Source organism: Oncorhynchus keta, chromosome 32, assembly GCF_023373465.1.
Source record: "Oncorhynchus keta strain PuntledgeMale-10-30-2019 chromosome 32, Oket_V2, whole genome shotgun sequence".
Classification (NCBI taxonomy): Eukaryota; Metazoa; Chordata; class Actinopteri; order Salmoniformes; family Salmonidae; genus Oncorhynchus; species Oncorhynchus keta.
Window position 1 is genome coordinate 22,063,293 of NC_068452.1, and position 24,566 is coordinate 22,087,858.

General features: G+C 50.2%; 1 protein-coding gene across 3 annotated transcripts in view; it reads left to right on the top strand.

Moving 5' to 3' along the window:
* The window catches only part of LOC118365284 (unconventional myosin-X-like), a 49,423-nt gene extending 25,111 nt beyond the window's left edge, over positions 1-24,312 (top strand). The window contains exons 3-14 of one of the 3 annotated variants that reach the window (XM_052490907.1): positions 2,263-2,357; positions 6,536-6,718; positions 7,928-8,085; positions 9,822-9,945; positions 10,350-10,647; positions 14,772-14,979; positions 15,196-15,332; positions 18,848-18,968; positions 19,499-19,984; positions 20,287-20,478; positions 20,746-20,873; positions 21,921-22,048. In XM_052490907.1, the coding sequence (XP_052346867.1) occupies positions 2,263-2,357; positions 6,536-6,718; positions 7,928-8,085; positions 9,822-9,945; positions 10,350-10,647; positions 14,772-14,979; positions 15,196-15,332; positions 18,848-18,968; positions 19,499-19,984; positions 20,287-20,478; positions 20,746-20,868 (2,125 nt within the window). In that variant the 3' untranslated portion in view covers positions 20,869-20,873; positions 21,921-22,048. Of the gene's footprint in view, positions 1-2,262; positions 2,358-6,535; positions 6,719-7,927; positions 8,086-9,821; positions 9,946-10,349; positions 10,648-14,771; positions 14,980-15,195; positions 15,333-18,847; positions 18,969-19,498; positions 19,985-20,286; positions 20,479-20,745; positions 20,874-21,920 lie in introns of all 3 variants that reach the window. The other 2 variants (XM_052490905.1, XM_052490906.1) reach the window with 2 other exon arrangements.
* Positions 24,313-24,566: the final 254 nt, after the last annotated feature.

Genomic DNA, 24,566 nt, shown 5'->3' on the forward strand with positions numbered 1-24,566 from the left:
TAAATGTGATGTATTTTTGAGCACCGTGGGTGGACGCCCCTAGTGCACCCAATGCATATGTGTCTGGGAAATTTCTCAAATGGCTGGTAAATTAAAACTGGGAAACCCTTGTGCATACATAAAGTAAGTCGCCTGTAGCTTTAAGTAGGAACTTGACCCATTTCACCGGCTAGAAGATATCTGGTTGAAGTTCTGCGAGGAACATGGCTAACATTGCTTTTGTACCCTTGAGCAAGGCCCAAACTATAGAGGTACCAGTCCAGGACACGTTTGTACTGGTGCTGTCCAGAGTTTGTACATGCAGACGATAGCACAAAAATGATCATAGGCTTTGATATCAAGTCCTCCACATACCAACACGCTATATCCCCTAGCTGCCTGCGCTGGAGTTTTCTATAGATCCAAATCCCCATCGGTGCATTGAGTTCTCCATTTAAATGACTGTTTGAAGGTCTGTCTGCATCTGTTTCTGCAGCAAGGGGTTATTCGCAGACTCCAAAAAAAGAGCCTTCCTCCGATTTCCGGATGTATTTTTCTGTATTTAGGAGAAGAGGGACATGCGACGAAACACTGGAAAGGTCCCAGATGACGTTACTGTTTGAATGCTGCCTTCGCTGTTGGGCTTCGCTGCAGAGGTAGACTGGCTGTAGTAGGACAGGGCTCTGACCCTCTTTTTCTCGCCCTCTGGTGTCTCTCGGACGTTTCCCCGGGCGAATCAGTCGTACACTCTGTGTGGGCCAATGCGGTATAGTGTTTCCCTGTGTGTCTGAGCATCAGCCTAAATTAGAGACTGATACACACACTTATTTTCCAACTACTGTACGGTCTGAAACAGGCAAACGTATTGACACAAGGGTCAACTAGTGGATGTTGGGATAGTGAGATACTTTGAGCAGGTGTCATGTATTGTAGATGAACAGTCAGCTAAGTTGAGCAGGATAGGGTGTATTCAGACTCATCGATTAGGTCTGACTTCCGTACGGAATAACCTTCCACAGTCATCTGATCAATAATCACAGCCCAGAGAAACGCTATCTAAGACTGTACATGGTGGAGGGATGGAGGGCCGCCTGCCAAAACTAATTTCCTGCCTGGTGTTTTCAGGGGAAGGAAGGAGGGTTTGTCCCTTCATACCTCACACGCTAGTTTGACGCAGGAAATAGAGAAAATAAACTCGAAATTAGATAAATATAATGAGCATAGATAAACCTTATAAACAACTTTAATGGTCTGGAAATGGGCCTTGGCCAGCGATAACAAGCTTGAGCTCTCAGTCGTCCACAACATTGCCTGGCCAAATGTCTGAAACAAATGTCACTTTGCAGTCCAAAGTCCTCGCTACCACCATGACTGGTGGCTTTTCTTTTTCAAGGCTTCTTTGACCGTGGCCGTTGAGAAAGAGAGAGAAGAGAGAGAGAAGAGAGAGAGAAGAGAGAGAGAAGAGAGAGAGGAGAGAGGAGAGAGAGAGAAGAGAGAGAGGAGAGAGAGAGAAGAGAGAGAGAGAGAGAGAGAGAGAGAGAGAGAGAGAGGAGAGAGAGAGAAGAGAGAGAGGAGAGAGAGAGAAGAGAGAGAGAGGAGAGAGAGAGAGGAGAGGGAGAGAGAGAGGAGAGAGGAGAGGTGAGAGAGAGAGAGGAGAGAGAGCATTTCACAACAATTTCCCCATAATTCCCAGATGCTTTTGATGTTTGTTATGGGTTTCGATTAGCTGACAACAGTGTAACCCTTTGAACTCTCTCTCTGGCCTGCGACTGCCTGGCTGGCTGGCTTTGAGTCAGTCCTCTCTCTCTCTCTGGCCTGCGACTGCCTGGCTGGCTGGCTTTGAGTCAGTCCTCTCTCTCTCTGGCCTGCGACTGCCTGGCTGGCTGGCTTTGAGTCAGTCCTCTCTCTCTCTCTGGCCTGCGACTGCCTGGCTGGCTGGCTTTGAGTCAGTCCGGCGTCGCTCTGTCACGTTTTATTTTCAGTCCTCCGCTTCCCTCCACTCCGCTGTGCCCGCCAGCCAAACCAATTAAAGAGAGACGAGCTGTCCACAGTGGCGTGGAATGCATGCAGCTGGGGAGGGGAGGGGTGGAGGGAACGATATTCACAGCACTTCAACTTGTCCCCCTCTCCGCTCTCACTTAGGGTGTCAGAGAGGCTTAGGGTGGGCAGAGGTTGTGTGGGGTTACCCTCCTCCCCTCGACTCAGAGCCAATAGGGTGTGTGGGGGGCTTGACTGTGGGAGTGTATGATGCTGTTATTTACCACCTCTCTCTGTCTCACCCAGACACAGTCTGTCAGAGGTTCCTGATGAGATGAAGAGTCTGATCATAGCGAAGAGCAAGATGGGCCTTGAAGAAGACCCCGAGCTGCTGGTCAAAGGTGAGCCTGCCTGGCTGACACACCCCTACACCATCCCTCTATTCTCTCTCTCTCTGCTTTCTCTCTGTGTGGCTGTTGTGTCTCAGCTCCAGTGATTTGCATGTACAGTAATAACAGTCTGTGGGATGATGACGTTCACTCGTCCGAGAGCGTCAGCCGAGCTTGAGCTCCGTGCATGTTTGCGGTGTTATCACTGAATAAGTAGGCCATACTGTACACTTCACGGTCCACGGCTAAGCCCACACACACACACACACACACACACACACACACACACACACACACACACACACACACACACACACACACACACACACACACACACACACACACACACACACACACACACACACAACACCCTTCCCCCAGTAATCATGTAATGATGGCCATCAGCGGCATTAAGAGCCTTGCAAGCCTGACGCTTTTTGAGGAGTGATCTCACAGGCTATTCATGTGTGCTTTTCCTGCTACCGAAACGGTTGCAGTAAAATGCCAGCGCTTGGATAAGTTACGTCCTCTTTGGGATGGCGGCAGCCTGATCGGCTAATTCGGACAGCAGTTACCATGCAGCACCCCTGGCCGACTGGCTGGCTGCACCCCTCCTCCCTCTATTCCGATGTCTGAGACCGGGCAGAGGGGCAGGCGATGGGGTTAGGGGGGGGGGTGCATTCCTTCCCAATCGGAGGACGGATACTTCCCCTGGGCCCCTGGGGTGGCTGTGTGCCTTGGCATTTCTTCTCTTCAGTCGGACCGTCTTCCCCACCAACCACCACCATCTCCAGCACCACTGACGCTCCAGGACATGTGAAGGCCTTGCTCTGTTCATGCCCTCGTTGTGTGCAGGGATATATTTTGAAATGTCCTGGAGCTAGGGTGTCCCTAGTTGTTTGGCGTGGTGTTCAATGGGACATCCTCAGGCAACTGGGGCCAAGGGTCGCCTCGCTGTCTAAAATAGGCCATCAACCGTGCCGAGACAGACAGAGAGGAAAAGAGATATAGAGAGAGAGATTGACGTAGCGAAGGAGTGAGAAACTCCTAGACAGAATGCAGTAACGAGCATAAATTAAATTCCTCTGTTTGTTCATGCGCGGTAAAACTGAACAATTTTAGCTACATATCACTTAAGAGTGGCCAGTACTCCAGTCATTTGGAAAGGGATTCAGTCGACTCAATTGCAATCGTTTCCCTTTCTGTTTGGATCTCTGTCTAATTCAGTTCAGCCCATAATCCTAGTGTTGAAGCTCATTAACGCTCTGCGCCGTTATGGATGACGGTTTGTTATCAGATGCTTTTTAATCTCCCCCAAATCTCCAGAACAAACAGAATGTACACACAGAGATAGAAGGACAGAGCAGAACCAGAGGGAGACAGACTCCAGTGTTTGCTCAATTTGTGTTTCAGGGGGCAGGGCCAGCATTAGGGGTCTGGGGTCACAAATGAAACAAATTAAGGGCGAGCCGTGGCCCCCGGGGGACGCATTAGCAGGCCAGGGAGATGGGATCCAGATGGAGGACCGCGGGGGGGAGGGTAGGCAGGGGGTCCTGACCGGGACTCTTGTTTCACCCTTTCTCTCTCAATGTCTCTCTCTCTCTCTCCCCCTCACTGCCTTTCCTTCTCTTTCTCTACTTTTCTCACTCCCTCTCTTCTGCTCTCTCTCTCTCTCTCTCTCTCCTTCTTCTCTCCCTCCGAAGTCGGCCGTCTCTCTATCTCACTGTCTCAAAAAGAGCAGCTGCAGGACATCCTGCCTCCCAGGTCTCCGCTAACCAGTCCACCCACACCCCTTTACCCCCTACCCAATCATCCACCCCACCCAATCCCGTCCTGTCTTACCTCATAGTTTTTTATTTACCCATTTCATGTTGGTTTTTATGCTCCTGTTGATTTTTATGCTCCTGCTCCTGTAATCCACATGAAGTACCTGGGGACTGTATTGGGTGGGTTTATAGTGTGTTCCAGGCTGCCACTAGGGAAGGGGAAACATAATGAGTCGTGTGTAGACTCCCACTACACATGGGGGATGGTAGCAATGGGGGCTTTGCATGTAGGGAAAAGCACTTTACGGCAGGAAAAAGGGGAGCTGGTGCGGGGGGGATGAAAGCGGGAGAGCCTGAGCGAAGAGAAAAGAGCTGTAGGGAAAGCGAGGGAGAGCTGACAGGTGGCATGCAGCTTGCTAACCACAGAGGAAGCTGCTCGGTCGTCAGAGCTGTTCTAAGAAGTTAGCCCAATGAACATGGCGCTGCTGTTCCCATAAACACACGCACACACACACTCAACAGATGGCACAGCCACATAACCCTGCCCTCACCATAGCGCCCTGCTCCAGCTTTGGGCCAGGTGACCAGCCAGGGCCCGCTGCCAGCCTATCCATCAGCCCTCACTTTGAACTCTGACTGCTCTCTCTCGTTTTACCCCTCCCTCTCACCGCCACCCCTATCCATCCCTTGCATCCTCTTCCTCTCTCTCTCTACGGGCATCCCCTGGCCAGAGCTTGGCCAACCCCGGTTTATTTACCCTCAGCTCTATGAGATTAAATATTTAGAGGGAACAGTTTGCACACACAGGTTGTGTCCCAAATGGCACCCTATTCGCTATATAGTGCACTATTTTTGACCGGAGCCCAATGGTCCCTGGTCAAAGGTAGTGTACTACACAGGGGACAGTGTGCCGTTTGGGGGACACTCTATGGGGTGCTGCATGCCTGGTGTTTGGTAACAGTACAACCACTTTCCCCTCTGGACACTGGTAGTACACTATATATACAAAAGTATGTGGACACCCCTTCAAATTAGTGTATTCGGCTATTTGAGCCACACCCGTTGCTGACAGGTGTATCAAATTGAGCACACAGCCATGCAATCTCCATAGACAACCATTGGCAGTAGAATGGCCTTACTGAAGAGCTCAGTGACTTTCAACATGGAACCGTCATAGGATGCCACTTTTCCAACAAGTCAGGTCATCAAGTTTCTGTCCTGCTAGAGCTGCCCCGGTCAACTATAAGTGCTGTTATTGTGAAGTGGAAACGTCTAGGTGCAACAACGGCTCAGCCGCAAAGTGGTACAGAGCCCTGACCTTTGGGATGAATTGGAACACCGGCTGTGAGCCAGGCCTAATTGCCCAACATCAGTACCTGACCTCACTAATGCTTTTGTGGCTGAATGGAAGCAATTCCCAGTAGCAATGTTGCAACATCTCGTGGAAAGTCTTCCCAGGAGAGTGTAGGCTGTTATAGCAGCAAAGGGGAGAGCAACTCCATATGAATGCCCATGGTTTTGGTACAAGATGTTCGACGAGCAGGTGTCCACATACTTTTGGCCATGTAGTGTACATCCCCTTCATGTAAAGCTGGACACTGCAGCCCAGGATCCTGTTCAGTAGAGACCAAACACAAACAGTTATGAAATGGAAAATGAACATTTTTATTGGACAAATTCGGGTCAGTTTCAAAACATTTTGTCTCGTTCTGTGCCTACTGAACACCACCCAGTTCTGAGGGCCATGGTTATGTGACAGGGGTGGAATGGTGAATGGAGCCAGGAGAATGTATCAGCCTCCCTCCCTCCCTCCCTCCCTCTCTGGGCGTTAATGACAGATCAGTCCACCAGTTCTCTTCCTGCTACTCCACCACCAGCGACTGTTCTCTAACCTCCCGTTTTCTTCTTTGTGTGTTTTTTTTACAGCTGTAATTATCCTGGTGGCAGGCACACAGGCCTTAATGTCTGACTATACCATTAGCTGCCGTTATTTTTAACCTGTTCTGCACGTTGCAGACATATTTTATGTCTGATGGGTTCAACCTCTTAGTGATTATGTTCAGCCCAAACTAATTAAGCCTTCCATTCAACCAAATAAGACGCACACACACACACACAGATGCACACACACACACACACACACACACACACACACACACACACACACACACACACACACACACACACACACACACACACACACACACACACACACACACACACACACACACACACACACACACAGAGGCACATGCGCAAAAACACACACACATACACTTTTTGGATGAGGCTGCCTTTTTGATAGCATGCACTGCTTTGCTTCATCTTGGCCAGGTCGCAGTTGTAAATGAGAACTTGTTCTCAGCTGGCCTACCTGGTTAAATAAAGGTGAAATCACACACATTCATTGTGCGTGTGTTGTAGGCTGGCTGTTCCGGGAGGTGCGTGGAAGCTGGATCAAGCAGCGATGCTACTGGTTTGTACTGAGCCAGGACTCCTTAGACTACTACAGCAGCTCAGAGAGAGGAGCCCGCAGACTGGGAACACTGGTGCTCACCAACCTCTGCTCTGTCATCTGGCCAGACAAACAGACCTTCAAGGAGACGGGTGAGTGCTGGCATGTATAGACACACACACACTCTCTCTCTGTCTCCCACTGTCTCTCTCTCTTATTTATATATATATATATATATATACACGCCATCCCAAATTCCCTGTTTAGATAACTAAGCCCCACATAGTAAGTTCCGTATTGGTTCAATGATCAAATATTGGTAAAGATCTCAAAGCGGTCGTAATGTGAGGATTTCCGGTCTCCTCTCAGTTCCTGTAAGCCCAGTACACCCAGAGGAAGTCTGGAAAACCCAGTCCACTTTTCTCTCCACAACTTGGGTTTGTCTGGAACCTTCTGAGTCATCAGCACCAGAATGACCCTTTACCATTTAACACCCCGAATGACAGGAATCGGAAAGGAAATACAGGTGAAATGCTATTGTTGTGTGAGGAGAGAGGGAGGGGGGGTGACTCGGACTAGGAGTTCCTCGCATTGTGTTGCCCCTTTATACATTGAAATGTTCAGTCTTTTTTTGTTTCTTCCACCTCTCTATCTCTCACTTGTGAAATAGCAGTGAATGGGGTCATGCACACACACACACACACACACACACACACACTTTAGCCTCACTTGGCTTTTGAACTTGACCAATCTAAACAAAGAAAAATCAGTATGCCAAGTCACGCAGCTAGCAGGAGATCACATGGTAACAAACTCAGGGTATGATTGGCCCGGGGGTCCACACTGCCTGTAGCGTGTCCAGTACAGTTACTACTTCCTGTGCACATGGAGGAGAGAGGGCTTTCTCAGTTCTTACAGGACGTTAGGCCAGGTGTTGTGCCAGGAGAGGACACACCTCTGTCCTGACTTGGTTGTAGTCGTTGTGTTTCGGTTGGGCTTAGTGGTTAATAAAGTTGGGAGCCCCTCTCGGGGTGACCGCTGACCTCTGTGAAACCCAGAGAGGAAGTGAGGAAGCAGGAGTCACACCAGATATGTGGAGTGTCCCATGTTCAGACCACATGAGAGGGAGAGTGGAGCAGGCTTCCTTATTTTCTGAAACCAAAGTTACTACATAAGTATAGGCCTTGGATTCTGCTCTCTATATCTATATTGTTATTTGAAAGTTCCGTTTCTGTTTACTCATGCTTTCATTGCACGATACACTGATGACTAATTTCTCTGTGTGTGTGTGTGTGTGTGTGTGTGTGTGTGTGTGTGTGTGTGTGTGTGTGTGTGTGTGTGTGTGTGTGTGTGTGTTTCAGGGTACTGGAGCATCACAGTGTATGGGCGTAAGCACTGCTACAGGCTGTACACCAAGCACTTCAATGAGGCTGTGCACTGGGCCTGCGCTGTCCAGAAGGTCATCGACACAAAAGCCCCCGTGGAGACGCCCACTCAGCTCCTGATCCGAGACATTGAGGTGAGACACACACATGCGCACACACATGTGCACACACACACACACACACACACACACACTGCTTCACAGCATCTCACTGCCCGCCCCAGACCAGACCACTGCCAAGCTGCCGATGACACGGGTCACCAAACACGGAGCGCAGCAACACAACGGACATTATACCTCCGCTCTGTCACCGCGGCAACCGCGCGACCAGACTGGGTCAAAGTGTCCTACAACTGTCGTTGCTGCTGCCTTCAGGGAATTAACTTATTACCGCCAAGCTGTGAGAGGAGAGGAGGCACCCCGTAAAAGTTCCACCGGAATGTTCTGCCCTATTTTAAGGAACGTGTCATTTTTAGAGGCAAAAGGGTGGATGAAGAGGGTGTGCAAGGCAAAGCGTCATATTAGGACCCGGCCCTGGGGAGTGTACGTGTGTTTGCCCACAGAAACATGCCTCACTTAAGTTGAATGAGGCACAGCGAGTTCTTCTATTTTTAAAAGTATGATTTCATTCATCACGAAGACAAAGTCTAAGAGAAAAAGCCAGACCACGCTCTGCCATCACTTTGGAATTCACCCAGTGGTGTTTAGTCTCTGCTTGTTTGCTATTCTGAGTTTGTGTGTTGTTGTGTGTGTATTCTTGTAAATGTGCCCATCGATCACTTGACTTCGGCGGGAGGAGGAAGAGAGGGGCCCGCTTTTTAAAGAGTTGCCCCTGTCTTCTCTTCCTCCCCCTTTCCAATCCCCCTCCACTCCTTCCAACACTCTTTTTCACACTTAACACAAAGCCTAGCCGAATCCCACTGAAGGAGGGAGAACACTACTGAATGCAACTGACACTACAGGAGAGGGAGAGAGAGAGACAGAGACAGAGACAGAGACAGAGAGAGAGAGAGGGAGGGAGGGAGGGAGGGAGGGAGAGAGAGAGAACGAACATGTCCATTTTTAGGACATAATGAGGATGGATGTTCTGTCGGAATCCTGTAGATTATAAATGAATCCCGTTGTGTCCTCTCGCGACCTCTACATAGACCGCAATGTGTCCCCCAGTGTTGAGCACTGTACAGCTACTGTATGTTCGCCTATGGTATTGTGTTCTGTATGTGTCTGTCCAATAGACAGTCTGCCAGTGTTCCACATGCTCCCAGTTCAGATTGACCAAAACATTTCAGAGGAATGTGTCAACTTTGCCCCACAAAGGAGGGTGAATTGGGGGAAGGAGGGAGAGCAGTGGCACCATTACTAATGGTCAACAGGTGCAGGCAGGGATTGCAGTAGTGGATGCCGTCTGTGTAGGGCGTCAAGAAGCCTAGCGGTTAAGAGGTTGGGCCAGTTGCTGGTCGAAAGGTCGCTGGTTTGAATCCTCAAGCTGACTAGGTGAAGCACTGAACCCTAATTGCTCCTGTAACTCGCTCTGGATAAGGGCGTCTGCTAAATGATTCAAATGTGTTTCTGTCAATCAGAGTAGCGTCTGTAGCGAGATACCACATAGACATGTAAATAGTGTCAGTGATGGCGGTGGCTTTTGTTGGGTCCCCAGGTGTTTAAAAAGCGGTCATAGCTGTCCTCCTGCTCCATGGCCTGACTCCCACTGACCCTAGTCACCCCTGTTACCCAACACACTCTCTCTCATAGCAGCCCTGCTTGGTGCTGCTCCCAGGTCAGCTGGAAGGTCAAGGAAGCTCATCTGTCACTCTCTCGCTCTCTCTCTCTCTCTTTAACTGTCTGTCTGTCTCTCTGTCTTTCTTCTCCAGGAGAACAAGTTTAACCCTGAGGTGGTAGATAATATGTACCAGCACAACCCCATCCTGAAGCACACCCAGAGCCCCCTGTATGCCCCCCTGCTGCCCTTCCCTTACGGCAGCCTGGAACACACCTGTAAGTACTACTACCATGCTACCACCAGTCCCTGCGGTCAGTGCCATGCCTGTAAACTCTACAGTAAAACACGAGCAGTTACTTACACACACACACACCCACTCACATATGAGTAATTCTCTCACATGATCGTTGACATGCCCAGTAATGATACACTGTAACAGACTCACATATGGACTTACCATTGAGTTAGTCACCTGTAATGCCTAACCGCCTGCGTGCCAAGTCGAGGCCAGTGAGTGAGACATCTTAGATAAGGCATGATGAGAGACGGCCACTAAAGCCTAGTCATTCCACCGAGAGACCTCACAGAGACAAGACAGGATCATCTATTCTCAACCATGCTGACTGGTCTGGTCTAATTCCTAATACTATGCGTCTGGTACTGATCCCCCCCCCCACAGACCACAGCGGTAAGGGCTACGCCACGGTGCGGGAGGAAGCGGTGAAGCTCTTCAACTGTCTGCAGCAGCTGGAGTCTGCGCGGGACCCGGTGCCTCTGATCCAGGGCGTGCTGCAGACCTGTCTGGACCTGCGGCCGCTCCGGGACGAGGTCTACTGCCAGCTGGTGAAGCAGACCAGCTGCACGCCGCAGCCCCACACCGCCGCACACCTCCGCTACTGGCAGCTCCTCACCTGCATGAGCTGCACCTTCCTGCCCGGCCCCGCCGTGCTTAAATACCTGCGCTTCCACCTCAAGAGGTGACACACACAACATATAACACAACACCCTCGACAGGAGGTGTAATTGTTCCCCTACCCATCCACCTAACTCTGTCGTAGCCTGCGGAAAACTTTAAGGCGTCAGCTGGTTTCACCGACAATGGAAAGCGTTTGGTGTTGACAAGTGTCTCGGTCAGAAATGATTTGAGAGGTGAGGGGGGGAATAGAGCTGCGGTACGAGGGAGAAATGGGGGTCAGGCTGTGGGCCAGAAGGGTGCCAGTAGCATGGGAACCCACCGTGGGAGCAGACAGGAGACAGGCGCCAAGCCTGCTAACCACCAGTTAGATATAGTAGTGTGAAATTCCCTCACATTGTTACTGCACGACCACCAGACATATCCAGTGTTTTAGGAGTGGATTTGCAGCTCTGAATTAGCCACATGCTAAGCTATATTAACAGTGTTAATCTTTGGCCTGAAGCCTCCGTTGGACTGCAAGTCATAAAGCACTATATATGATGCCCATGTTTACACTGCGACTCAGTATCAGGCCAAGCTAATGGAACAGTTGCAATATACAGCACACTGAGGCATCCACCTCTCAGAGCTAGAACACACTGTCTCTCGCGGTATGTACAGAGTCTTCGGAAAGTATTCAGACCCCTTGAGAAAATCCTCATCAATCGACACACAATACCCCGTAATGACAAAGCGAAAACAGGTTTTTAGACATTTTTGCAAATGTATTAAAAACAGAAACAGCTTAATTTACATAAGTATTCAGTCCCTTTGCTATGAGAGTCGAAATTTGAGCTGAGGTGCATCCTGTTTCCATTGATCATCCTTGAGATGTTTCTACAACTTGATTGAGCTCCAACATTGGATTGTGTCGAGGCACAGATCTGGGGTACCAAAACATTTCAGCAACATTGAAGGTCCCAAAGAACACAGTGACCTCCATCATTCTTAAGTGGAAGAAGTTTGGAACCACCAAGACTCTTCCTAGAGCTGCGTACCCGGCCAAACTGAGCAATTGGGGGAGAAGGGCCTTGATCAGGGAGGTGACCAAGAACCCGATGGTCACTCTTACAGAGCTCTAGAGTTCCTCTGTGGAGATGGGGGAACCTTCCAGAAGGACAACCATCAAATCAAATGTATTTATATAGCCCTTCTTACATCAGCTGATATATAAAATGCTGTACAGAAACCCAGCCTAAAACCCCAAACAGCAAGCAATGCAGGTGTAGAAGCACGGTGGCTAGCAAAAACTCCCTAGAAAGGCCAGAACCTAGGAGGAAACCTAGAGAGGAACCAGGCTATGAGGGGTGGCCAGTCCTCTTCTGGCTGTGCCGGGTGGAGATTATAACAGAACATGGCCAAGATGTTCTAATGCTCATAAATGACCAGCAGGGTCAAATAATAATAATCACAGTGGTTATAGAGGGTGCAACAGGTCAGCACCTCAGGAGTAAATGTCATTTGGCTTTTCATAGCCGATCATTGAGAATATCTCAACAGCATGTCCGGTGAACAGGTCAGGGTTCCATAGCCGCAGGCAGAACAGTTGAAACTGGAGCAGCAGTACGGCCAGGTAGACTGGGGACAGCAAGGAGTCCTCATGGCAGGTAGTCCTGAGGCATGGTCCTAGGGCTCAGGTCCTCGAGAGAGAGAAAGAAAGACAGAGAGAGAATTAGAGACTTCACACAGGACACCGGATAATACAGGATAAATACTCCAGATATAACAGACTGACCTTAGCCCTCCGACACATTAAATAGTGGAGGCTGAGACAGGAAGGGTCAGGAGACACTGTGGCCCCATCCGATGATACCCCCGGACAGGGCCAAACAGGCAGGATACATCTCTGCAGAACTCAATTAGGCTTTTATGGTAGAGTTGCCAGATGGAAGCCACTCCTCAGTAAAAGGCACATGACAGCCCGCTAGGAGTTTGCCAAAAGGCACATTAAGACTCTCAGATCATGAGAAACAAGTTTCTCTGGTCTGATGAAACGAAGATTGAACTCTTTGGCCTTGCTAATGCTAAGTGTCACGTCTGGAGGAAATCTGCCACCATCCCTACGGTGAAGCATGGTGGTGGCAGCATCATGCAGTGGGTATGTTTTTCAGTGGCAGGGACTGGGAGACTAGTCAGGATCGCGGAAAAAAGGAATGGAGAAAAGTACAGAGATCCTTGATGAAAACCTGCTCAGGACCTCAGACTGGGGTGAAGGTTCACCTTCCAACAGGACAACGACCCTAAGCACACAGCCAAGACAATGCAGGAGTGGCTTCGGGACAAGTCTCTGAATGTCCTTGAGTGGCCTTGAGTGGCCCAGCCAGAGCCCGGACTTGAACCCAATCGAACATCTCTGAAGAGACGGCCTGACAAAGCTTAAGAGAGATCTGCAGAGAAGAATGAGAAACTCCCCAAATACAGGTGTGCCAAGCTTGTAGCGTCATACACAAGAAGACTCGAGGCCGTAATCACTGCCAAAGGTGCTTCAACAAAGTACTGATAAAGGGACTGAATACTTATGTAAATGTAATATTTCCATTTTTTAATCTGAATACAGATGCAAACATTTCTAAAAACCTGTTTTTGCTTTGTCATTTTGTGGTATTGTGTGTAGATTGATGAGGAAAAAAATACTATTTAATACATTTTAGAAGAAGGCTGTAACCTAACAAAATGTGGAAAAAGTCAAGGGGTCTGAATACTTTCTGAACTTTTCACAGTATAGCTAGCTATTAGCTTCCGGGGTCAGCCTAAATGCAAGGTGGCAGGTTATGCAGCAGCGCTGCTATAAAGAGAGAGGGTCAGTGTTTCCCTGAGACCTCTGTGAGAGAGTGTTGAGGCTGACCCCACAGCTGGACAGAACTGGAGCTGCACACTGGGCAGAGGGCCCAGAGACTGAGCCCCCCTCCCCCTCTACCCCCATGGTTCACTGAGAACCCCCCAGGGAATGCCCCCAGTCGGAGAAGGGTCGACATGAGCCTTGCGTGCGTGGAGGAGAGAAGGTTGGGCCAGGCGGGGTGGGGAGGGGGGCAGACGGAAAGGGATCACACAGCACAGCCTCTCTCAGTGGAGCATTCCTAATTATGTTTGAGCAGCAAGACAAAACCCACCCTGTGCCCCGTAATGAGACGGAGAGGGCCTCGTCTGTCTGTCTGTCTGTCTGTCTGTCTGTCTGTCTGTCTGTCTGTCTGTCTGTCTGTCTGTCTGTCTGTCTGTCTGTCTGTCTGTCTGTCTGTCTGTCTGTCTCTGTCTCTCTCTTCTCTCTCTCTCTCTCTCTTTCTCTCTTTCTCTCTCTCTCTCTCTCTCTCTCTCTCTTTCTCTCTCTCTCTCCTCTCTCTCTCTCTCTCTCTCTCTCTCTCTCTCTCTCTCTCTCTCTCTCTCTCTCTCTCTCTCCATTTGGCTGTCTGGAGTGTCTGAGTCTTCTCTCATTCGCCCCCTTTCCCCTTTCTCTCTCCAGCTCTCCTCTGTTCTCTGTGCTGTATATATTTTGGGATGGACACTGTAGTATAATTGCTTCCTTCCACAACTTCTACCCTTCCTTGTTTGAGCTGGGGTGAGCTCATGGCTCTGTCAGGTCACCTTTCACACCTCTGACATTCTTGCGTGTTTTGGAGTTTTTGGCCCATTGAGGGTGCCCCCCCCCTCCCCCCGCTTTCCCTGGCAACTCCGCTGGGAGGAAGCGGCAGGTCACTCTGGTTCGCGTGAGCGGAAACACCTTTTCCTGTAAAGAGCTCTGCTGAAAGTCAAACATGTTTTCTTTCCCTTTTTACAGTCTCTTTGAAGGGCGGAGGGAGGAGAGCCTTTTAAGTCTCTGAGAGCCAAAGTGAGAACACTGGTCGTTCCTCGCCTCATTGGCTTCTCAGTATTGCCAACGCGAAAGAAAATAAAGATGACTTGTGTGGAACCGAAAGGATCACGCAAATCCAGTTCAAATAACATAACGGTTATCACGGTTAATATTAGACTCACTGACGTGCTTCAGTTTGCCCGTTTGAAATGCAGTGGAGCTTCCTTTAGTCACACACACACACACACACACACACACACACACACACACACACACACACACACACACACACACACACACACACACACACAGTCACCCGGCTCACTCCCGTGTCTCCTCTCTCCCCTCCCGTGGTCCAGGATCCAGAGCCAATTTCCGGAGTCTGAGATGGATAACTATGCGTCGTTCATCGGGGAGGCTCTGGAGAAGACACGGTGTCGGGAATGTGTTCCCTCCTGGGAGGAGATCCAGGTGCTGATGGGGAGACAGGAGATGCTGTGTACAGTTCACTACCCAGGACCAGGCTCCTGTCAGCTCCACATCAGCTCACACACCACCGCCAACGAGGTGAGGGGGGGTGGGGGCTCTCTATCATCTCTGTCTCTCTCTATCATCTCTGTCTCTCTATGTCACTACCAAGATCTACGAACACCCTCTCCAATCCTTTCCTCTCGAGTTGACCTTTGTGAGGACTTGCACTGTAAAGTGAGGACCCTACTAGACCCAGCAAGTTGGGAACTGCTTGTCAGTGTACTCCTTACGACTCTCTTTCTCCTCTGCTAGGTGGTAAGGAGGATGTTGGAGAAGCTGGGTCTGAAGGAGAGCAGAAACACTTTTTCCCTGTTTGAGCAGAACGCCCACTGGGAGAGAGCTGTAGGGGGCAGCACCATCATCGCTGACATCCTCACCAGGTTTGAAAAGTAAATATCGCGCAGACACAGACAGACATCATTACGAGGGTTGAAAAGTTAGCCTACTCAGGAATTGAATGAGAACTCATCTGTTGTATGTATGTGCCAAGAATCAAAGCTATGTTCCATAGAACAACAGACAGAGGAATCTGAAGTCTTTGAGAGATAGTGTCGTTTTTATTTTATTTATTTTTTAGCGGGTGGATCAGCTTTAATATTGCAGATAGATTGTGGCTTCTATCAATGTAATTGTCTGCATAATTTCTATCCCCCATATATATTTATTTATTTAGTATTTTCCCCTAACCCTACCACCCCTCCCCTAACCCTACCACCTCTCCCCTAACCCTACCACCCCTCCCCTAACCCTACCACCTCTCCCCTAACCCTACCACCTCTCCCCTAACCCTACCACCTCTCCCCTAACCCTACCTCCTCTCCCCTAACCCTACCACCTCTCCCCTAACCCTACCACCTCTCCCCTAACCCTACCACCTCTCCCCTAACCCTACCACCTCTCCCCTAACCCTACCACCCCTCCCTAACCCTACCACCTCTCCCTAACCCTACCACCTCTCCCTAACCCTACCATCTCTCCCCTAACCCTACCACCTCTCCCTAACCCTACCACCTCCCCTAACCCTACCACATCTCCCCTAACCCTACCACCTCTCCCTAACCCTACCACCTCTCCCCTAACCCTACCACCTCTCCCTAACCCTACCACCTCTCCCTAACCCTACCACCTCTCTCCTAACCCTACCACCTCTCCCCTAACCCTACCACCTCTCCCTAACCCTACCACCTCTCCCCTAACCCTACCACCCCTCCCCTAACCCTACCACCTCTCCCCTAACCCTACCACCTCTCCCTAACCCTACCACCTCTCCCCTAACCCTACCACCTCCCCCCCTAACCCTACCACCCCTCCCTAATCCTACCACCCCTCCCTAACCCTACCACCCCTCCCCTAACCCTACCTTCTCCCCCTAACCCTACCACCCCTCCCCTAACCCTTCCACCCCTCCCTAACCCTACCACCCCTCCCCTAACCCTACCACCCCTCCCCTAACCCTACCACCCCTCCCCTAACCCTACCACCCCTCCCCTAACCCTACCACCCCTCCCCTAATTGGAGTAAACTAATGGACAACAACACTTAGGCTTCTACTTCCAGCTTATACGTTCTGTATGCATTTTACGGACACAGTATATTTTACTTTTTTAAATGTTAGCTACCCTCAATCAGCTACCCTACCCACCCATCAGCTACCCACCCATCAGCTACCCACCTATCAGCTACCCACCTATCAGCTCCCCACCCATCAGCTCCCCACCCATCAGCTCCCCACCCATCAGCTACCCACCCATCAGCTCCCCACCCATCAGCTCCCCACCCATCAGCTACCCACCCATCAGCTCCCCACCCATCAGCTCCCCACCCATCAGCTCCCCACCCATCAGCTACCCACCCATCAGCTCCCCACCCATCAGCTCCCCACCCATCAGCTACCCACCCATCAGCTCCCACCCATCAGCTCCCCACCCATCAGCTCCCCACCCATCAGCTACCCACCCATCAGCTCCCCACCCATCAGCTACCCACCCATCAGCTCCCCACCCATCAGCTCCCCACCCATCAGCTACCCACCCATCAGCTACCCACCCATAAGCTCCCCACCCATCAGCTCCCCACCCATCAGCTCCCCACCATCAGCTACCCACCCATCAGCTACCCACCCATCAGCTACCCACCCATCAGCTCCCCACCCATCAGCTCCCCACCCATCAGCTCCCCACCCATCAGCTACCCACCCATCAGCTACCCACCCATCAGCTCCCCACCCATCAGCTCCCCACCCATCAGCTACCCACCTATCTCTGAAAATCTAATTACCATATATTTCTCAACTGTTCTGTAATGTTTCACAAAAGTTCTGAACCTTTCTGTCCTCCTAGTTTCTGCAGATAGTGTCGTTTGTGTTGTTCTTCTCCTGTGGTCCAGCTCGCATGCTGTAAATGAACCAAGTCTCTGATAACTGCTGGCCTTGCCGTCTCATTTTGTCAATCACAAACCGACACCATGCTGGGAAAGTAGTGGGCTTGTGTCACCATGTCTGTCTCTCTGCAGTCAGGGCACCAACTATACTCTCAATGTGACACCGATGTCATGTGCTTGTGTAAGGACACTGTGTCGCAGATAAGGAGTGAATTCAGCTGGAATAGAAGGGCTCGGCGTTGTTCTAAGAGGTGCGCGTGTGTCTACAGAGCTAGAGTGACAGGGTAAACATACCAAATGTAACTAGTCGCTGTTAGTCATCATCCGCTGCAGCACACGGTGATGTCACAGACAGGAAGGGATGGGGTGGTGGGATATTGACCTGGCCCGCCAGTTGGGGAGTTCTCATGCATGTGTGTGTGCGTGCTTATGTGTGTGCATGCATGCTCGTCTGTGTGTACGTGTATATAAATTCTCACATGTGTTTTTTCCCACCCGTCAACCCTGCTAACCCCTTGTGTTCTTCCTCCTCTCTCTCTCTCTCTCTCTCTCTCTCTCTCTCTCTCTCTCTCTCTCTCTCTCTCTCTCTCTCTCCTCTCTCTCTCTCTCCCCCTCTCTCTCTCCCCTCTCTCTCTCTCTCTCTCTCTCTCTCTCTCTCTCTCTCTCTCTCTCTCTCTCTCTCTCTCCCTCTCTCTCCTCTCTCTCTCCCTCTCTCTCTCTCCTTCTCTCTCCCTCTCTCTCCCCCTCTCCTCTCTCTCTCTCTCTCTCTCCCCCCTCTCTCTCTCTCTCTCTCTCTCTCTCTCTCTCTCTCTCTCTCTCTCTCTCTCTCTCTCCCTCTCTCCCTCTCTCTCTCCTCCCCTCTCCTCTCTCTCTCTCTCTCTCTCTCTCTCTCTCTCTCTCTCTCTCTCTCTCTCTCTCTCTCTCTCTCTCTCTCTCTCTCTCTCTCTCTCTCTCTCCTCTCCTCCTCTCTCTCTCCCTCCCTCTCTCTCTCTCTCCTCTCTCTCTCTCCTCTCTCTCTCTCCTCTCCCTCTCTCTCTCTCCTCTCTCTCTCTCTCTCTCCTCTCTCTCTCTCTCTCTCTCTCCTCTCCTTTCTTCTATCTCATTCTCTCTCTCCCTCTCTCCTCTCTCCTCTCTCTCTCTCCCCCTCCCTCTCTCTCTCTCTCTCCTCTCTCTCTCTCCCCTCTCTCTCTCCTCTCTCTCTCTCTCTCTCTCCCTCTCTCTCTCTCTCTCTCTCTCTCTCTCTCCTTTCTCTCTATCTCATTCTCTCTCTCTCTCTCTCCCTCTCTCTCTCTCCTCTCTGTCTCTCTCTCTCCTCTCTTCTCTCTCTCCTCTCTATCTCTCTCCCTCTCTCTCTCTCTCCTTTCTCTCTCTCTCCTCTCTATCTCTCTCCCTCTCTCTCTCCTCTCCTTTCTCTCTATCTCATTCTCTCTCTCCCTCTCTCTCTCCCTCTCTCTCTCTCTCCCTCTCTCCCTCTCTCCCTCTCTCCCTCTCCCTCCCTCCCTCTCGCCTCTCTCCTCTCTCTCAGCCTGTCTGCCAAAGAACCAGACTCAGACTCCCAGTGGAGGCTCTGCTTCAAACTCTACTGCCTTCTGGATGCTGACGCCATATCTGTCGACAGCATCGAGTACCTCTTCCTCTTTGAACAGGTAACAAACCTCACAGAATGAGAGAGAGATTGGCGCCTCTATTTCCTGTGTTATGGTCAATGTTAAATTAGACATTAGTGGCTGTTCCAAGAATGATAACTAGACATTTTAAAAGTTTTGGCCAGTGACTCATTCCTTGTATTTCACTGCTTTATTACGTTTCACTTAACAGTCGTTAGAGTCTTACAATCCACAATAGTAATTAAACACAATGCTTTAAAAACATGAGTAAGGCCATTGGCTGCACTGCTGAGAGCCCAGGCAGGGTCCATTAGTACATTCTTCCTGAAGACAGTTATTAAAGAGTTATGGGCCTGAGTAAAACAGGGTGGAGTATAACTATGATGGATGGAGGGAGAGCTTTTACCGCTGTCCCCATCTCTTTACCCCTTTCTATTTTTCTCTCTCTTTTAACCCCGCCCCCCCCTCTCTTTTGTTCCATCTTCATTTTCTTCAATCTCACTCATGCTCTCTTTCTTTATCCTCCTCTACGTCTCTCTTCTTCCCTCCCCCTCTCTCTCTCCCTGCAGTGCCATGAGATGGTGGTGCGAGGTCAGCTCCCAGCCTGTGAGGAGGACCTCCAGACCCTGGCTGCCCTGCGGCTTCAGTCTGTGATCGGGGACTTCAGCACCCACTCCCCCTGCCCCCCTCTGGACGAGCTCTTCCCCGGCCACATGGTGGAGGCCCGGCTCCTCATGCCCCCCTGTGCCCCCCCTGCCCTCCTCCCCGCCACCCAGCCCCCGGTCCAGGGCTGCCCCCAGCGCTTCCCCGGGGGTCTCCTGGGAGGGACGTTGTGGAACCATACTGCCACTGCAGCCCACAAGCAGAAGGTGGAGCAGGACCTGCGGCTACGCAGCCGTCTGAAGGAGGAGGCTGCGGCCATCATGAGCACCATTGTGGAGTGCTGGAAGGGCCTGGCCGGGTACAGCAGGAGGGACAGTATGACTGCCTACCTCACCATCGCACGCCAGTGGTCTGGCTTTGGCTGCACACTCTATGAGGTGGACTTCTATATTGTGAGTACATCTCCTTTCCCCGTCTGCACAGATAAGTGAGTTGAATGTAAAGAGAGATTTTAGTACTGACCTCTTCCGCCCTCTCTCTCTCTCTCTCTCTCTCTCTCTCTCTCGCGCTCACTTTTACTCTCCCTCTCTCTTTGTCTCTCTCCCTCCTCCTCGCTCTCTCTTTCTCCCTCTCCCTCTCTCTTTGTCTCTCTCCCTCCTCCTCGCTCTCTCTTTCTCCCTCTCCCTCTCTCTTTGTCTCTCTCCCTCCTCCTCGCTCTCTCTTTCTCTCTCCCTCTCTCTCTCTCGCTCTCCAGAGTTCGACAGGTAGTTTCTCTCAGAAGCTGTGGCTGGGTGTGGCAGCGACGTGTGTGTCTCTGTACAGGCAGGGCGAGGCAGAGGCTCTGGAGTCCTTCCCCTACGGACAGATCTGCTCCTACGGCGTCTCCGACAGCAACACCTTCAAGATCACCGCCGGCGACCGAGACCTGCTGTTTGAAACTACCAAGGTGGGCGAACAAAAGCTCATAGCAGGAGGCATTGTGTGCACTAATGATACATCTGTCACTCACAGACACGTAGCGGAGTCTGTGGGTGGAATTAAGCCTGAGACGGTCTTTGATTGACTCCAGTTGTTCACCTCATTCGGGCTGCACACAGCAGTGAGGTGCTTCACTGTGCCTGGTGAATGACCTCTATTCCTGATCACAGTGACACGTTGTGCACAGTCATTGAAACAGCCACTCTGCCTGCTCATGATGTTATTCCACCCACAGCGCCCTGACCCACGTGCAAAAACAGTAATTCATCGCGATTTATACGAGAGTACACAGCCTGCCTCTCTCTCTGCCACCAGAATCAACCACCAAGAGTCTTACTTCCTGTTTATTAAATACTAACCGGGGTGAGTCTTTTTTTTCTTTGCAGTGGTTAGACAACAAAACAAAATGAGCCCATAACATTTCCCAGAAACCTGGATATTTCCCCAAACCGCTAATTATTTTTTTCTTTGTGAGAACAAATCGTCCGTTCATCCTGCAGATTTGCTTGCATCTTCCCACGCGGAACAAAGCCCTCTCTGTGATCTCTCTCTCACGGGGCACAAGAGTGGCTTTTATTTATTTATTGGTGCAGCAGAACAGGCAAATTGGAGGCCAGCTAAAGGAGGGTGATACTTTTCTGAACTGTGGTGCTCACATTGCTCAGTCATAAACATAGAGGATTTAAGTGGATTGGGCAGAGAGTTCAACAGGAGCTGGTTTGAAGGGGGATATGGTTAAGCTAGGAGTCAACGGTTAAGGCAAGGTTAGCAGCTGAAGTAAGGGTTCAAATTGGTGCCGGCAACTGGACTGGGGTCGTGTTGAAGTTAGGGCAAAGGTTATGGCCAGAGGTCACATAGTGTTAGGGGGAAGGCCAGATGTGGATTGATGGTAGTTGGATAAATCGGGGTTAGGACTTGGTGGCCAACACAACAACATACAATCATGAGCTAATGCAATATTTTGCTGTGACCTTAAGGACAGATATTAAAACCCAGCTGAAACACAGACATGATATGTTGAAATGCAATTACCCATCTGCCTTTGTTGTTGTTAGGGTTGTGTCTTACTGAAGTTCAGTCCAGTGGTGTGAGTGCTGGTGCTGCTGCAGAATGTGCCAAGGCACATCACGCTCTGACCATCCCTGGAGGATTGTGTCTGTTCCAGCAGCAGCTGGATGACATCATCTCTCCCCTCCCTCCTGTGTTGGTGCCAGACACAGACATTGAGAAAGCCACTCCTCACACTGTCACCAGGCTGACTCTCTGTTCTCTCTCTCTCTCTCTCCGTTTTCTCTTCCTCGTTCTGTTCTCTCACTACTTCTGTCTCTCTCCACCTTTCTCTGTCATCTCTTTCTCCTCCTCTCTCTCTCTCTCTCTCTCTCTCTCTCTCTCTCTCTCTCTCTCTCACAGCTGACTGAGATCATGCAGCTGATGAATGCCTATTTCAGTGCCATCCGTCACCAGCGTGGGATGGGCGACGACGTGGTGAGCATCACAGAGGGTACTGCCATCGAGGTGGGCTTCCACCACCTCCCCCCAACACCCACCCCCACCCTGCTGGAGCTGCCCTCGCACCCCGTATGATGGGTGCCCCTTCCCCCTGTTCTCTGCTCACACACAGCCTCCTCGGAGCCCCAGCCTAGCGGACCCTGCGCCTGCTTCCTCCACCTCCTCCACTGGGAACAGCACCACAGCCAAAACAAAGAGAGGGCTGTTTTTACTCCTCATCCGTGACAATAAACCTCGCTGGGCTTTCCAACTGAAGGAGCGAGAAGGGGAGGAGCCTGTTTTGTAAGTGAGGCTAGAAACCCACAGAAACCAATGTGGGTGCTGATGAGGTGTCGCCACCTCCCCCCTTCCTGCCACTCAACCTCTGTGCTCACATGGGAGAACCAGCACCCCGACAACGTGAGGCACGGGACCCGAAGCTGTGGCTCCTTATCTCCTAGAACTCACAGAGCCATACTTCAGGGAGACACACTGTTGCCTAGAGACGAGTTAATTTAGACTTCCCCAACCAGTTACACCGCTCACCTAGAGACACTCTGCAGAGCAGAGGATAAACTGTGAATGTGCCTCTGCTATGTTGTTCTACGTGTGGTGCTCTGCCTTTCCTAGAATATCCCTCATGCAATAGAAAGGGTGACTGACTCACACTTTCACCTCCTCTCTCTCACACACACACTCTGAAAGGGTCTGTTTTCATAAAGACCCCAGCCAGGCTTCCGTTACCTAGAACTGTCGATGTAGCAAGCCGTGTGAACTTGAACCAGATGATGGAGCTCAGTAAGTCACTCTGGCTGTCATGGACAGAACTGCTCCTGCTGGTACTGTCAGCTGGGTGGGAGAGACTACTGGATGGGACAATTTGATTGGACAAGATGTTATAAAGGATCCAGCCTAATGCTGTGTAACAGAAACTATAGGATCTTGGGATATGACTGGTCTGTTGTTTCTACCAAACACTGATTTCTCCCCCTTTGTCAACTTGCTGTTTGCCCGAGCCATCACCCCAACATGAAACTATGGCTAACACTTGATAGGAGCCTTTTAAATGTCTGGTCTGTTCATTTTTAATAGTTAAGTGATCCAATATTGATCTTATATCTTGGCCTAAACCTCCAATTTAAGGGTGGAACTGTTATTTCCCAGTCTCTGTTTCAGCGGGGAACATATTCGGTGTGGATGGAAATTAGCTAGCTGTCCGCACTGTGAAGAATTGACGTACTCACCTAACCCCCAGCCAGTAACATGGACCATCACAACCACAATGCAGACCCCTGTCTTTTCTCTGCTGTGCCGACACACAGAACCAATGCTGTCCTGACTATTGATGCGTTCTTAGTATTATTTATGTACTGTTTGGTGTTGTCTTTTTATTTCATATGTCTTAAATAAGAACCTAGCTGTTTGTGTTGTTTAAAAAAAAAAAAAAAGGATGGCTTTGAAATGATCCCATTAACATCTCATCTAGATCCATTAGGTCACTGTACTGATCAGCCATGTGATCCTATAATAGCTTAAGGGCTCTATTCAATCCGTATCGTGGATGTTCAGCGTTCAGAGCGTGATTGAAGTTTAAAGGCAATGCTCCCGCATTGGCAGAGACTGCATTCACGGTAAACGCTGCAGGAGTCTACTCAATTGGAAATGACTTTTCTATCGCGCAATCAGCAACACAGATTGAATAAAGTCCTAAGCTACTTTTTTTTTTTGCCACAAAACCACAGCACATTTCCTATCTGTGTTCACTACTTGGCTGGTAGACTTTGTTCATTTAAAGTAACTAAAAAGTGGTGTTTGCGCATGGACCAAAGAGAAGTTCTGCTGTAAGCTTTTTTTCAGAGAATATACCCAGACGTTAGAAAGTTACACCCCAACGTCATTTAGACCAATAGAAGTTGTAATACAGTAGTCGATTAGGAACCCAGGCTGTGGTGGGATTTTATTTTCCCTAACTTCAGGAGGAAGGACCCACACCATGGCACAGCCAGCCCTGCCTCCTGCCCATACGATATGCAGGCAGTCACTGTCCAGTCAGGCCCTCGCTTTTTATACTGCAGCTGCAGGCAGCTACGCTCACGGTTTCGGAGATCCCTCCCTCCGTGGAACTATGAAAAGGGAGACGACAGTCTAAGCTGAAGCTGGCTTTGTTTAAAGCTCGTTTGTACACCACATGGTACCTTCTGTGTGTAATATGTGTCTAGTTAATTGCACTATTGTTTTTTTTTTAAACTAACTTGGATGTGCAATAAGTAAACTATAAAGACTATGTAATTAATTAAAAAGCAGCACCATTGTACCATACTGTTTTGTTATTGTGTCAAGGCTCAGTATCACTGAAAAACAAAGCCACTCATTGATGCCCTAGTTACAGTCCGTAGTTAAGTTCTCAACCTGAGCTGCCTGGCAGAGGGGATGGATTTTGGTGCCAGCAACCAGACAGATTTCTAAAATCTCTCCTTCTGAACAGTCAGCGTCTTAGGTTGACACAATGGACTTGACCTGCTTGACCGAGCAGGCATTGCTGAGCGAGCCTGCATTTCTTTCAGGTAA